At 42.2% G+C, this 15,334-nt stretch overlaps 1 protein-coding gene across 4 annotated transcripts in view; it reads right to left on the reverse strand.

Moving 5' to 3' along the window:
- atxn7l2a (ataxin 7-like 2a) overlaps positions 1-11,675 on the reverse strand; it is a 69,762-nt gene extending 58,087 nt beyond the window's left edge. The window contains exons 1-6 of one of the 4 annotated variants that reach the window (XM_031875552.1): positions 11,346-11,535; positions 10,446-10,514; positions 8,907-9,240; positions 7,639-7,689; positions 7,270-7,526; positions 5,534-5,616 (exon numbers count right to left, since the gene is read on the reverse strand). In XM_031875552.1, the coding sequence (XP_031731412.1) occupies positions 5,534-5,616; positions 7,270-7,526; positions 7,639-7,689; positions 8,907-9,240; positions 10,446-10,514; positions 11,346-11,409 (858 nt within the window). In that variant the 5' untranslated portion in view covers positions 11,410-11,535. The other 3 variants (XM_031875549.1, XM_031875550.1, XM_031875551.1) reach the window with 3 other exon arrangements.
- Positions 11,676-15,334: the final 3,659 nt, after the last annotated feature.

Here is a 15,334-nt window from a genome sequence, read left to right on the forward strand (position 1 = left end):
TGGACTTGATTAGGAAAGGCACACACCTGTCTATATAAGACCTTACAGCTCACAGTGCATGTCAGAGCAAATGAGAATCATGAGGTCGAAGGAACTGCCCAAGGAGCTCAGAGACAGAATTGTGGCAAGGCACAGATCTGGCCAAGGTTACAAAAGAATTTCTGCAACACTCAAGGTTCCTAAGAGCACAGTGGCCTCCATAATCCTTAAATGGAAGAAGTTTGGGACGACCAGAACTCTTCCTAGACCTGGCCGTCCAGCCAAACTGAGCAATCGTGGAAGAAGAGCCTTGGTGAGAGAGGTAAAGAAGAACCCAAAGATCACTGTGGCTGAGCTCCAGAGATGCAGTAGGGAGATGGGAGAAAGTTCCACAAAGTCAACTATCACTGCAGCCCTCCACCAGTCGGGGCTTTATGGCAGAGTGGCCCGACGGAAGCCTCTCCTCAGTGCAAGACATGAAAGCCCGCATAGCCCGCACAAACTATGAGAAATAAGATGCTCTGGTCTGATGAGACCAAGATTGAACTTTTTGGCGTTAATTCTAAGCGGTATGTGTGGAGAAAACCAGGCACTGCTCATCACCTGCCCAATACAATCCCAACAGTGAAACATGGTGGTGGCAGCATCATCATGCTATGGGGGTGTTTTTCAGCTGCAGGGACAGGACGACTGGTTGCAATTGAAGGAAAGATGAATGTGGCCAAGTACAGAGATATCCTGGAAGAAAACCTCTTCCAGAGTGCTCTGGACCTCAGACTGGGCCGAAGGTTCACCTTCCAACAAGACAATGACCCTAAGCACACAGCTAAAATAACAAAGTAGTGGCTTCGGAATGTGACCATTCTTGACTGGCCCAGCCAGAGCCCTGACCTAAACCCAATTGAGCATCTCTGGAGAGACCTGAAAATGGCTGTCCACCAACGTGCAGAAGCTTAAATTGACGTAAATATTTTTTTCTGCGATCATGTAGGACAGTGGTTCTCAACTGGTCTGGCTGCAGGGTCCACCAACACCCCATAATGACAAGCCGCGACCAATTCTTCTCTATTGGAGTCCATCTTATGATTTTAATTTTACAGCTTCCATGAGAGAGGTACTGCTCTGCTACCTCTTTCCTCGTCTCAGCCCCCTGTGTCGCACTGTGTGTACATCTCACTGGAGTCAGGAAACTTGTCAGAATGCCCATATTTGATTGGCTGAGCTGCATCACGTGATCGTTTCACGATAGTCACGTGCTCGCCCACTGACCAATCGCAGCACACGCTGTACCTCACTGCAGAGCTGCACATGGAAACTAAGCTGCACGTAATGCTGACGTAGTTGTTGGCCAGGTGGCAGGCTCTGACACGTCAAAGAATACGGCCAACATGTCAAACTAAAGATCTGATTGGTTGAATACTATGACAATCAACAATATCGTCCCCATTCACTTAAACTGCACATGGAAGCACTTGTGAGTCTGCAGGCCTGAGGCCTCTCTTCTTACCTAGAGCAGAGGTCTTCAACAGGGGCCCCTAGGGGGTCCGCGGAGGTACTGCGAAATGTTTGAAAAAAAATAAATTTGTTTTTCTCTGAACATGATTGTGTCCATTATTTTAATAGTTCAGTATTGTATGAAAGATAACAGGTATCTTTATGCATGGCAGTGGCACTAATAGGCCATCACTCATTTTTCATTTCCACATTTATGTTTAAAATGAAAACATCAATCTGAATAGCTTGTATGCATGGTTATCATGCAATTGACAGACAATGTTGATATTGGCATTGGTATCAGCGGACAAGGTATGTTTATAAATGGCAGTGGCACGGCCTCCCTACTCACTGTACCTCGCACATGTTTAAAATAAAAACATGAATATATGAACCTGTGTATTATTTGAAAAGCTTAGTATTGAATTAGGGCTGGGCGGTATGACCAACAATGCATATCACGGTATTTTGTAAGATTCTGGCGGTTTCACGGTATACCACGGTATTTCTTTTTTCCGTGTTAAAGCATTAATTAATTAACGCCGAAAAGAACCGGCCGGCCAGCGAGCGGTGAACAGCTGTTTGTGTGGCGTGTCTTCCGGTCCGCCACTTCCTGTTTCCTTCACCTACATTCCCCTGGGTCCATGTACAGCTTCTTATCACCCTGTATGTACCAACTTACATTAATAACAAATACCACACATATTACATGGTAATCAGCGTTGCATGTGTGTCTGACCAAAATACCTTTTGTTGTTCAGTCTGTGTTCATCCTGCATCGCTCTGTTCTGTTCTTTAATGTAATGTTACTGGAGTGACAGAGCCTCTCCCAACTGTTAGCAGACTGTTGTCAGCGAGCTGTACCCAGCATGCAGTTCGGCGGTGAAATTTTATAAATGTACATTTATTATTGTTACAAATTGTTTATGTGTCACAAACTGTTGTGTCGTGGTGTTTTGTCCTGTTAAAGAGCGTTAGTTGTGGGTTAATAATTGTTAATAATTGTTGAAGTTGACTAGGGTTCCCTCAATACATTTAAGAGAACTAGCTCCAACAGTCACGCTCAGTCTGATCCACACTGTGGAGCAGAAGGTGGCACTGGTAATGCACCAATAACATGGATGCCAACTGCCGTAAAACTAGAAGAACAAGAAGTAGCGCTCACAGCGGCGATCAATATATTTTGCTGCCTGTTTTAGAGCAACAGAAGTTGTTTCGGCTGTATGACGGTGTATGAAAAATTCATATCATACGGGAAATTAAAACCCTATATTGAATGCACAATAAAGAGGTATGTTTATACACGGTACTACGCCCATTTAATATAAAACACAATTTTATACAATATGTATAGTCGGGGGTCCCTGCTCCATCTCTCTATCAGTTTGGGGGTCCTTGGGCTGAAAAACATTGAAGACCCCTGACCTAGAGACACAGGGGTGAAATCTGATTGGATAAAAGCTCTACTTAAAACAAGCTGCACTGGAAGCAGAGCAACTGAGGAAGACAGTAGCTGTGCAATGAGAAAATAAGATAAAGGGGGAAATAATTTTATAAATTATAATACATGTAGTGTATTTAAGAAAAAATATTAAATTATAAAATAGCTATAACTTTGTGATTCTGTTTAGGCCAGCAGAGAAGGCTTTGCAGGCCCCGACGGTGTTTGCCAGGGCTGTCAGGGCCTGCAAAGCCTTCTCTTGTCTTGGCATAGTGTTCAACCAATCAGATCTTTAGTTTGACATGTTGGGCATATTCTTTGATGTATCAGAGCCTGCGAGCCAGCTTTTATCCAATCAGATTTCACCTCTGTGTCTCTAGGTAAGAAGAGAGGCTTAGTCAGAGTAGTGAGAGTTCAAATTGAAAGATATGGAAGAAATTATGACATTTTTTGCATTTTGCTTGGTGTAGTTTATTTTTTTTTTTTACCTAGCTTTGTTTTTTTAACACTCAATGGCTGAAGGAGGAGCAGAAACGGATTTGGGAGTTGGGATTTAACTGGGATGAAACTCTTCATCAACAAAGAAAGGAGCATGGAGTTTGGTAAGTCAACTGCGTTTGTTTTTTACATCTAATATGTTAATAGCCCGTGCCCTTGAGTGTGTAGCAGAATGCGTGTTGCTGCTGTTGTTTTCTCGTTAAGCTAGTTAGCGTAGCCTCCCAGAACACTTGCAGAGCCCCAGCTGTTTTTTGTTGTGGTTTTTTTTTCGGTTCAGAGGTCACACAGACCGATGTCTCCTACATCGGTGATTCTCAACTGGTGGGTCGAGGACCCGTTTTAAGTGAGTTTGCCTGACAAAAAAAAAAAAATCTTGTGCTTTAATTTTGGAGGATATTTTTTATGCAGCAAATTTATTCCAGCATTTACGGCACTTGTTCAGCGGTGCAGGAAAAACACAGACCTCCGACCTCATCATGGATGTGCAGCCGACAAATCTGCAGCAACGGCGTGATGCCATCATGTCAATATGGACCAATATCTGTGAAGAATAAAGTTAAAATCTATGCTACGAAGAATTAGGGCACTTCTGAAGGCAAAAGGGGTCCAACCTGGTACTAGCAAGATGTAACTATTAAAGTGGCCGGTGAGAGAGTGTATGTATATATTTTTTTTAAAAAAACATTAAATTTGCAACGAAATCAAACAGCAAAATCTAAATCTACCGTTATAGCTGGAACCAGATAATGAGATTTCTCAGAAAACGAATCCATTCATTGTTTGGTCCCTTTTTCCATTATCATTGAACTGATACATCAGTGTTGCTTATAAACCTTGAAATGACAACATGAGGTGTTTCCTTCCTAGGAGCAGGTGGAAGAGAGAACAGTCTGTCACCTACAGAGCAGGTAGAAGTCGTGCATGTCTTTCCCGTCAATCAGGTCATCCTGTCTCTATTCGGCTGGATGTGGCCTCTCACACTCACTTCCTCCTTCACACAGCAGCCACCGAATAAGGACTCTTCCTGTGCTGGGGGCCATTTCCACCACTCGGTATCAGTCAGTGATCACCAGTAACAAGGAGTGACTGCAGTGTATTTTGTTTGAAAACTCTTACAATTGCATTTCATTGTTGAAAATTACTATCTACTGTTTTAAAGCCGTCAATTGTGAGATGATGTGGACCGTTAGGCACTAGTCTACATTATGAAATAAAAGAATGTTAACGCCCTCTAATCAGACCACCTCCTCTCCACACAGCGTCTATCGCTCTTACTTTTTCAGTAACCACTGTGTAGCATTACAACCACAGCACAAGCCTGTTCTCTCCTTTCTGTGGACGGGACATTAAGCTATCAGCACATTACAACATCTGGTGAAGCAGTTTTAATGACGGATTATCTGGTGATAGCAATGTACATTCCTGAGCTGTGACAATAGTGTGTTGATAAAGCATTAATCTCTCATTTAGCTTGCTAGTTCCACCGTGTTCACATGCTAACTGGTTACAGAGCAGCGGGCTGCTGATCAGCTGGGTCCACAGCCAGAAGCAGAGCTATGAACACCTATGGGAGGTGTTGGAGCCGTGTATTCAACAGCACTCTCCGCATCATCTAAACACCAAATGGAGGAATATCTTCTAAAAGAATGGAGTTCATGCCTTTAGCAGAGTTCCACACACTTAGAGTACTGAAGCTGTCCTGGAGGCGGGTGGTGCAACAACAGCTTAATTAATAACATCTACATCTTTCTTAAAGAAAAAAAAAAAAGATACGTTTGAATGCATTTATAAAAATCGTCAGTGTCAGGGATATCTCTACCATAGACATATGTCTGTGTGCTGTAAACTATACGATTAAAGAACTATGCCAAACATGTCGTGGGACTTGTTGGCTGACGAATGAAGAGACCACAAACTGTGTATTGATTGGCTCAAAAGCTAAGGGGAGAGGATGAAGCCTCTCAACCTCTGACTGAACTTCACAGAAGAAACAGTGAGGGAAAAAATAGAACAAGAAGAAAGAGAGAAATGAGAAAGAAACATTTCAAAGACATGAGAGTCTGAGGCACAAGAAAGTAGGGCGTTGGTGTGGAGAAGCAGAGCTGTGTGTTTGGAGCTTACATTGCATGTCAGGAGTCGAGTGCAGACCTTCTTCCTGTCAGGGTCAAGAACGCCGCAGTGTTTGTCCAAGTCACACTCCCTCTCTGAGGAAACACAGAGAGCATTTTAGCTACAGCATCACACAGTCAACAAATCACAACAGAGCAACAGCTCATAGTGCTGTCAGTGCACAGGGTTTCCCACAGGCTTCTGTGAGACTCAGCAGGAAATGTTGCACAACTTAAAAAGGTAAATGCATCATTTATCTTTAGGCAACTCAAGAACTGTACTCAAGTATGATTTTGAGGTACTTGAACTTTACTTGAGTATTTCTAGATAATGTTACATAAAATGGAAATACTCAAGTAAAGTTATACTTCTACTCTATTCCATAGCAGAGGGAAATATTTGACTTTTTACTTCACTACTTTTATTTGACAATATTAGTAAGTAGTAAGGCCACTTCCCAGATTCAGATTCCTAATACAAAAACTATGGTGTATTAAGTAGTATATTCCCTGATTATTAAGTATATAAAGCAGTTAAAATAAGCTGCAACATTAAAGTGATGAACACATACAAAAAATATATTCCAATGACATACAGTAATACTATTCTGAAATGGGCCCTTCTGCATAATGAGTAGCCTACTTTCACTCGTGGAAGTCTATGTCTTGATGCCAATATTTTGTACTAAGTAACATTTTGAATTCAGGACTTGTATTTGTAACAGTATTTCTACCAAAAACACGTCAAATTTTATAAAATTCCACCAAAATGTTTTCTACTAGCTGGATTCCGGCCACCGTGTGTTTTTTGACATCCTGACTACACAGGAGGCCATTCAGCCACGTTCTTTCTTTAGTGGTTCGTCTGCCAAGACACGCTTCCAATTAAATGAGGGCTATACCGAATAGTCCGAAGCTACATTGATAACGTTGACCTTCGAATTCTAAAATCATTCTGCAGCAAATTATGAGCACCGCTCCAAAAATTTCCAACAATCATTAATATCCTCTGCTCTCGTGTTTCACCAAGTACGGGGCTCTCCACAGTAGAGACCACTGAAGTGAGGACTACAAACAGGCTTGGTAGTGAATAGTATTGCAAATTTTGTAGAATTAGATCACAGTGGTGGATGCGTAGGATTGTTTCCACTTGTGTAATCAAAGTGTTTTCAATAATTTAAGAGTGTTGTTAAGTCCAAAAGTCAAAATTTATTTTAAAAAAGATAGAAAATTCACAACATGTTTTTATGTAACGCAATATCCTGTTTCAATCCATATTTGATCGTTTTAAACCTTCCAAAAGTATGTATTCATTAAAGAAAGGGTAGTACCAGACTCACCCTCTCTGTCTCTCTTTCTTGGGCGTGTGCTATCCAGAGGAAATACGCAATTACAACTAGCCAAACCAATGACAATAAACGTTTTGGGATTGCTTGTGACAGCAACAGCGTCAGAATTGTTACTTTTTAAGCATGCAATGAATGCCATTAGCACCGCTGCGTGTGTTGGTGCGTACGGACATTACTTTGCAGTTGTCAAGACAGTAGAAAAAAGATTGTCGTCATAACTTTTGCAGAGTTGTAAAATACTGCTTTATTATGATTACTATAATTCAGTTTTGTATCTAAGAGATAGGACTATGATTATTTTGCAGGTCAAAATGACCAGTAGATCAAACTAGATGATAAGTATATATCCGTCAACTGCATACTCTTTCCACATTACACAAATTGCTCTATTTGTACTCACTGGAGGCCACTTTGTTGTAGGGTCTGGGGATCCGGTGGCCTAGCCCTGCAGAGCCCAGAGGGGAGTCCTTCCTCTGGCTCTGGGTTGGGGGCCGGTCGCTGGGTGAAGGCCTACCAGGCGGGGTGCCTCCGTGCGGCCAGGGCGGATCTCTGAGTGATTGCGGTGGAGAGCTCATTGGAGGCTCCAGAGACGGCGGCTGCTTGAATACTGAGGACTCTGTGTGGCCGCTGTGGGAGGACTTCTCCAGCGGGGAATGTCTGGGTGATGGAAGAGGAAGGCCAAGTCCAAAATTAGATGCACTGCTTAACTTTTAACAACACTGGCAAAATAATGTAAAACAAAAAACAAAAATAGATATATACAGCTTACGTTTTATCTGCAAAAAACCCTCCCTGTTTAGAGTCATTGTTTGGCTTTAACCTGATCACACAATCAGAGACAGCATAATGTGGTCAGTACAGAGATTGTTCATATACATTTAGTGCAATTGAGGCTGGATCAATACATATATAACCATATTATATTTGTTATCACAAACTGATGTCCTCAAAAATGTAATCAAAATGGTATTGAAATGATTGCCTCAGTTACGGGCTATTTAATTTAACTTTAAAGAGAACCAGTTACATTTGCAACCCAAATTTGGCTGCTTGACATCAGCATATATATATACGTATATATCTCTCACACACACAAACACAGTGATTATGAAACGCAAAAAATAAAGACATACAAGGTAATGAGCCTTAATTTGCTAGGATTCATAATAATCATCAGCATCTCTAAAGCTTACTAATGAGTACACTGTATCGTTTGTTTGAACCACCCAAAAACAAAAGTTTGAAACGTTTCACTGGGGTTGTGTGCAAGTCTATTTCTTGACCTCTCTGACGGAAGTCACTGGTCCCGCATAAGAAATAGTCCGGCACATAATCCCCCAAAACCACGATTTGTTGCTTGTATAGACTTTTGGCTTATGCTAGGCTAAGCTAACTGGTTAATAAGGCTGTAGCCCTATATTTACCTGGCAGGAACGAGTAGTATCGATCCTCATCAAAACTTTTTGCAAGAAAGTGAAAAAGCATAGCTCCCAAAATGTCGAACATTACTTTGATTCAAGTTCAGGCTTCTGTTCTTGGCAATTTATAAAAACATCTTTCAGCCCTACTAGGGATCAACAGGAAGGGTTGCCAGGTTGCCAACCATTTTAAACAATTGGCAACCAATTATTTCTAACATATAAATACAAACAGCCCAAAATAAAGCACATTTTTAATATCCGTTTCTTTAATGGTACTTAAATATTGCCGTTAGTCAGAATAAAAACCAGTCAGCGCTGAGATACTAGTGAAGCATACACATGACATGTATACTGTACATGTCACATTTTCATTATTAAGCTAACAGATAACTGCATAGTATCTTAATTACTCCATATAAGTTGACTGGCAACCGTATTTTCAGTTTCAGCAACCAAAAGCTAATGGCTGCTTGCCAGCCTTGCAACCACTTTTAAAATATATTATTGAGCCCTGATGGACATAACTAAAGTTGTTTTTAAGTAAACAAACAAACAAATAAAGGAAGTATTGCATTAGTGCCCCTGAGCCCTGGTTAGCGCTTCACTCTGTTCTTACCGTGCTCCATCCTTGGAGTTCTTGGAGTGTCTGTGCTGGGGTGGAGTGGAAGGCGAAGGTGGGGCCGCCCGTGGCTGCCCGACCGACTGGCCGCGACCCTCCCAGGATGAAGCAGAATTGGTCCAATGGGAAGGGGAATGTCCGTGGTGGGGCCTCGGCTGGGCCTGGGGTGCAGGGGTGGGAGAGCGCAGTCGGGCGTACAGCTTGGCCAGAGGGCCGTGCCGTCGCTCGCAGTGCTTTTCGAATGCCTGTGGCTTCACTACCTGGCCACAATGGCTGCACACCACCAGGTAGAAGTCATCATGGCCGGGGTAGAGGCCAAAGATGGACATGTCTTCAAGGAGAGGGAATACAATAAACACAGACTGCAGAAGAGGTAACATGGCAAAGTGTCCCCAAACTTTCCTCATTCTGACATTGTCATCTAGGAAATACTTGTAGTCATCTACTGGTAATGATGTAATCAGTAATATAAACATTTAACAATTCCATTTTGTGAGTCTTTTACTAGGTTATTATGAAATGCAATGGCTGGACATTAATGTGAGGGTTGCCCCAATCGATCGACCACTGATCGTTAACAGACGATATTTGTTCTAAAGAGTTGTATTGCTGGTTGATCAGAAGAAGCAAAGGACATGAGATGTTAAAATGACTTCACCAGAGTTGTGTCTCAAGACTCTTTCACACAGCCTGATCAAAGTGGGACTGTTGCGTCATTATTCTACCTAGCTGTACTTTTAGAAAGCACCAACACAGAATGGTGGTGGTGGGGAGCATTGTTGCTGAGGCAGCAGCGGAGGTAGTCACAGAACCGAATCGACGTCTGAGTAAAAGGGACAGCCAGCATCACAGGTCTACACACGAGACGCAGACGCTGTTGTGTCACATAACATCACGCCAGCATGCCGTCTAAAATCTACACTGGACAGATGGATATTGATCTGGCAATGTTAGGATTTCTGTAAAACCATCAACTGAAACAAATCCCAAAATAAATATAAACAAAGTGAGGGAAAAAAACTGACAAGAGAAAACTTGACTTAACTTCTAAAGTTAAAGTCAAAGTAAATGTGTGGACCCCAGCTCATTCTTCTTTATCATCATGTTTTGGCTGTTACCCCCATGTGACATAGATGCAGCATGAGTGGGAGAAGGTGCACATACTTACAAACACTATCAAAGTCTTTTGATTGGATTTGTCATGCTCTGACACGCACACACAAACAGGGAGTGTCTGTCATACAGCTGCTGCTACAGACAGCCAGGCTGGGTTCCAGAAGATGCCTAATCACACAACACTAACCAGCTTTAATACTCGCCCTGGTCTCTGCAAAGCAGTACCTCCATTGTCTCTGGTCAAGGCTGCAGACCAAAGAGAAGCTGAGGCACAGGTCACTGAGGTTTTACAGGTCGACGTACTTGCATGGTCCCGCAAGCTCACACTGGTAGCGCCATCAGTTTATGCTTTCTTGTTTTTAGATGTCCCAAACAACAACAGACTTTACTATGTCTTGTGGATGATAGTGTGTGACTTACCCTCCTTACTGAGTGACATAGCCTCTGCAGCCTTTTTGCCATTCTTGCTGCACTCATCCCCATCAGGCCCTGTAACATCACACATACACGCACATGTTCAACAAGCCCCTTGTGAGGTCATGTTTTCCAAAAATTCTATGTCAGGTTCACTTGCAAGTCAAAGCCTAAAACCGTATGGCACACATTATGCACATGAACAGGCCCTCAAACTGTGTTATACAAAGGACTGATATGCAGGTCCTCTGTTTTTCTGCTGACCATTTTAGCTTGTCATTTTGTCAGTTTTTAACAACAATAAGCAGCTAGCTATAGGTATTGTGTGGTGGAGGAGGACTATATTTGATGGTTATGGACAAATTAGCAGTTGTAGGGATGCCAGACAATGAGTGAGCGCATATATTTAAAGATGGGAAGGGCAAAAGCACTTTTGGAGCAGAAGTCAAACACACGAGATTGCCTGTCGCATACAGACACGTTAATATCAGTTAAATGGAGGCGCTGACGCTAGCAGTGAGAAGAGAACATTGAATTGAAGCGAAAAGAACACAGAGTAACGTTAGCTCATATCAAAGGCTGGGCCAGCATTTACATGGTGGCAACAGCATCAGACTCCTCCTCCATCACCGGTGTCTACACTCAAGCCTCCAAGCTAGCATTAGCATGCTAACGCTAACTGCCTCGTTGTCAATGGCTAGTCTGGCTCGCTTGTTAGCTCGCTAGCCTAGCTTTCCACAGCAAGAAGTTGCTCGCCCAACCATCCACACTAGCCTCCTTCCGCTCTGATGCCACCGCTGCCCAGCTGGTTTCACTAAAATGAAACGCATCCATTAAACACTGGCAGCTTGTTTCATGGCCACCGCTGTTAAGCACACACTATAATGACTATATCTGAATAACTACCACTTGTTTTTTCTTGAAGACAGCGTATGCAGTGGGACCTGGGAGAGAGCAACATGTTACCCATCCAGCACTAGGACCCGGCAGGGTCTTTGTTTGGGTAACATGGTTAGCTCTGTCCTCCGTTTCCACGAAAATAAACTAGACTGCTTTGGTTAAATTGCTTCGTAGCTGCCAGTGTTTGCGTCAGTGTGCTTCCTTACCATCCGCCGCTGTCACACCGGCCCACTCGGCCCAGGCAGTCCAGCTTTGACCCACGAAATCATCGAGGCTAGGCACCCGCCGATCCAGAGCAGCCATTACTTTTACTGCGCGTTCACGCACCGCCATCATCACTGCGCGGCAAGCAACTTACGTCATATCTCGCGCTCTCGACAGGATAGGAACTTCTTGCGTGCGCGTTCTTGGGACACCCACACAGAAGACTGGACTGGAGCAGAACATCTCTAAATTATGTGTTTTCTTTTCTAACCACTTTAAAACATTTATACAGTGTGGATGCGAAGAAGAAATTGCAAAAAGTTAGGAAAAGCCCATGTTATTATTTATATATTGAAAACAGACGCATGCACTTCACAATTTACACTAAATAATCGACACAAGACAACTTTTTTATGATAGGCAAATATCTGTTGAAATGTAAACACCTGTCCATTTCAATACAGACTTTGAGGCAAGGCAAGTTTATTTGTATCGCACCTTTCAAACAGGCACTGCAAATTATATTTGAAAACAATAAAATAGGGAAAAACTATAATATTCAAATACTTTATTGATCCATAGGGGGAAATATGTATGTTAAAGTGGCTCATATATAAAAGCATAAAGAAATGTAAGAAAATAAGAAATAAAGAACTACTTAAATAGAATGTAAATGATGTGCATAATGCTACAGTATATAACACAAGTATAAATGCAGTATTAATGGAAGTATTGCATAGTTGATTTGGTGTAGAAGTTATTGCGCAGTTTATGCAGATATAAGTAAGGTGAACTGTAGGCTAAACTAAAGGCATGGCCCACTTCTATAACAGAGCTATTCCATCCTTTATATCTAATAAAAATCATGTAAAGATGTCAATCTGTTCGAGGGCACCACTGCAAGAACAAGTGCGGTTGGCCCGTTGAAGAACTCTTTACATACATTATTGTCATCTACAGTACTACCAACGACTGCAGCCTCATTGTCTCCAGGACAAACACACTGCTGTTCACTGGGAGAGTGAAGTACAGAGAGAGCGTTTTCTTAAGTGGTGATCAGAAGTCACAGGTCCACACACATGCGCACACCTTTCCTAATCCCTGTAAGTGATTAAGCCTCACACAAGCAAGTCAGAGCCATGCTGAAACACAAACTCACCGTGAGGACATAATGTAACTGTACTCCACATGTACACTGTGTATGTGTCTGGTATCTTGTAGTCACCACATATGTCATATATCAAACTCAGGAACAAGGTTTGTGCATCTGTCAATGGGAATGAAATTCAATTTGTCTTCAATTTGTCTGTAAAAAATGTGATTTGTTGAGCAAAAATACTGATGAACAATAATCAATGTTAATTTGAGTTAATTACAGTTCAACTACCTAGAAATAGATTGGATGAAATATTTTTGGATGCATTTGATCAATATTGGAGACATGTTTGAAAGTTCTCATCCCTACATCAGGGACAATTGTACAACCTTTTGATCAAGCTCAAAGATCAGTTATATGGACATATCTACTGATGATTGGATGCCGTAGTTCAGTGACACAATGTACACATGGTATTGCAAACAAAACTGTTATATACTGTAACTGGAAAAGAATACCAGTGGACCCTTGTTGGACATGTGAAGGGAGTGGTGCCTCTTTTCTTCATATTCGTTGGACATGTCCCATACTTAAAGACTGGTGGAACAATATCCAAAAGATTATTTTTGCGAGTGCTAAAGACACCGTTCATTGTTCATGTCAGGTTCGAACACAAATCTTTGTCATGTCTATTTTAAAATAATACTTTTCCACATTGAAATAGTTACTGATAAGTGTGATTCCAATTTTAGAGATGGGTGACAAACTCTAAAGTACTCATTCAGGACAAAAATGCCCTCTAGAGTTCAACTGAGGTTTTCACTAAGTGTGAGATTGACAAATCAACTATCGTCCCACTGTTTCAAGTGCTAAATCCACTCTTTCTGTTAGCAACACTTTACTAACACTGTCTCCTCAGAAGTCTATTGAAGTGGACTGTACTTTGGGTTATAAAGGAACTGTATCAATGGTGGAATGGAACTAAGTAGATTTACTCAAAAACTGCACTCAACTGAGGTATTTGGCCTCTGACCCCTTCAGATGTCTGTGGGTTGTTAGCAATTCCACCAAAAAGAGACAATCCCCCTCTAAACTTCTCAGATGCTGCTCAATGTCAGTAAAACCAAGGAGCTGATTGTTGAATTTCCTGGGAATCAGCATCACAAACAACCTGACATGCTCATCACACATCTCCATCCTGGTAAAGAAAGCTCATAAACAGGTGTATTTCGGAAGAAATAAATTCCTGTACCGAGTTCTTGTTACTTTTACAGAGGAGCAATAGAAAGCATCCTGACTGGAAACATTACAAACTGTGTACGACTCAGGACAGGAAGGTGATTAAAACCGCCAAGAACATCATTGCGACACATTACATCTAGCATCAGTGATATTGGTGACAAGAGGTGCCTGCAAAGAGTGCAAAAGATATTATAAGACAAAACCCACCCAACCACAACCTGTTCACTCTGCTACCGCCGTGCAAGAGATACAGAAGTATCAGCTGCCGTACCACTAGACTTCAGAACAGCTTCTTTACTCTGGCTGTGAGATGCCTTAATTCAAATGCTACGACAAGTAAACAAAGGAACATACCCCTAGAGCCTGCGAGAGCGGGGGCGCAACATTGCTCACCTACTGACAACACGGTAATAGACCTAGGAACGGAAACGACTACACACAAAGAGAGCACGACACATGAAACAACCACAACAGCAGCAGGACACAAGCTTCAGGTGTGCATTTGTGGTTGGGAGAAAGTAACATCAGCAATAGGCCTGAAGATCCACCAAGGGAGGAAAAAGTGTTTGAGAGAGCAGAGACATGGGCCTCGCATTGACCAGTACTTCTTACGAAGCAACTGGTCAAATCAGTCAAATGAAGCACAGCGACGGGACACAAACCAAAGTTCGCAGAGCATCAGCACCCCTGTCACTGAGGAGGGAAATACAAGCACTGAAATGTCGGTGGAGTGGCCCACCCAACCACAGAGACCTCCAATGGAGAAAAAGATCAAAGGGCACAAACCTGGTGTGAAGTGGCCCAAAGCTGTTGAAAATTTCCTGGAAGTGCTCAGCACCTTGGCACAAAGGACAGACAAACATCATGTCCTGTGTTTTTTTGATTCTTCACCCTCCACAGACTGTATATTGTTTTCTGGTTTTGTTTTGTTGTGTAGCTAAACGGGACTGAAATCTGCATTTCATTGTGCAACCCTGTTGTATGACAATAAAATAACCTTTTAACATGTTGCATCTATAGACGCTTGGGAAACGCCCCCCCAAAAACAGGTACATGAATTGGTGTCATGCCTCCATACCGCCATCAGTCTGGCCTTGCATCAGAAGAGCAGGGCTGGGCTAAGAACAGAATCCTGTTCACATCACATCTCACAAGTACCTCTAGTGGTCTCCAGATCTTTAAAGGTATACAGGCTTTTCTATAATTGTTTAGCTCTTTTCTTGTCAAATACTAGATGTTTTCAACTCTTCAGGCCTCAAAAGTCCTTTTGATGAAAAACTGCTCAAACGGTCGTTCACACAAACAACTTAACTGCTTAACTCTAAGGGGTCGCAAGCTAAAAGGTTGGGGCCACTTCTCTGTAGCATGTATAGTGTCTATTCTGGTAGCATCCCATTCTCATGGCCTCTTTGTCTAATATTTAAATTTGTTTGATGATCTGAAACATTTAAGT

Source organism: Anarrhichthys ocellatus, unplaced genomic scaffold, assembly GCF_004355925.1.
Source record: "Anarrhichthys ocellatus isolate YVR2014 unplaced genomic scaffold, GSC_Weel_1.0 scaffold92, whole genome shotgun sequence".
Lineage (NCBI taxonomy): Eukaryota > Metazoa > Chordata > Actinopteri > Perciformes > Anarhichadidae > Anarrhichthys > Anarrhichthys ocellatus.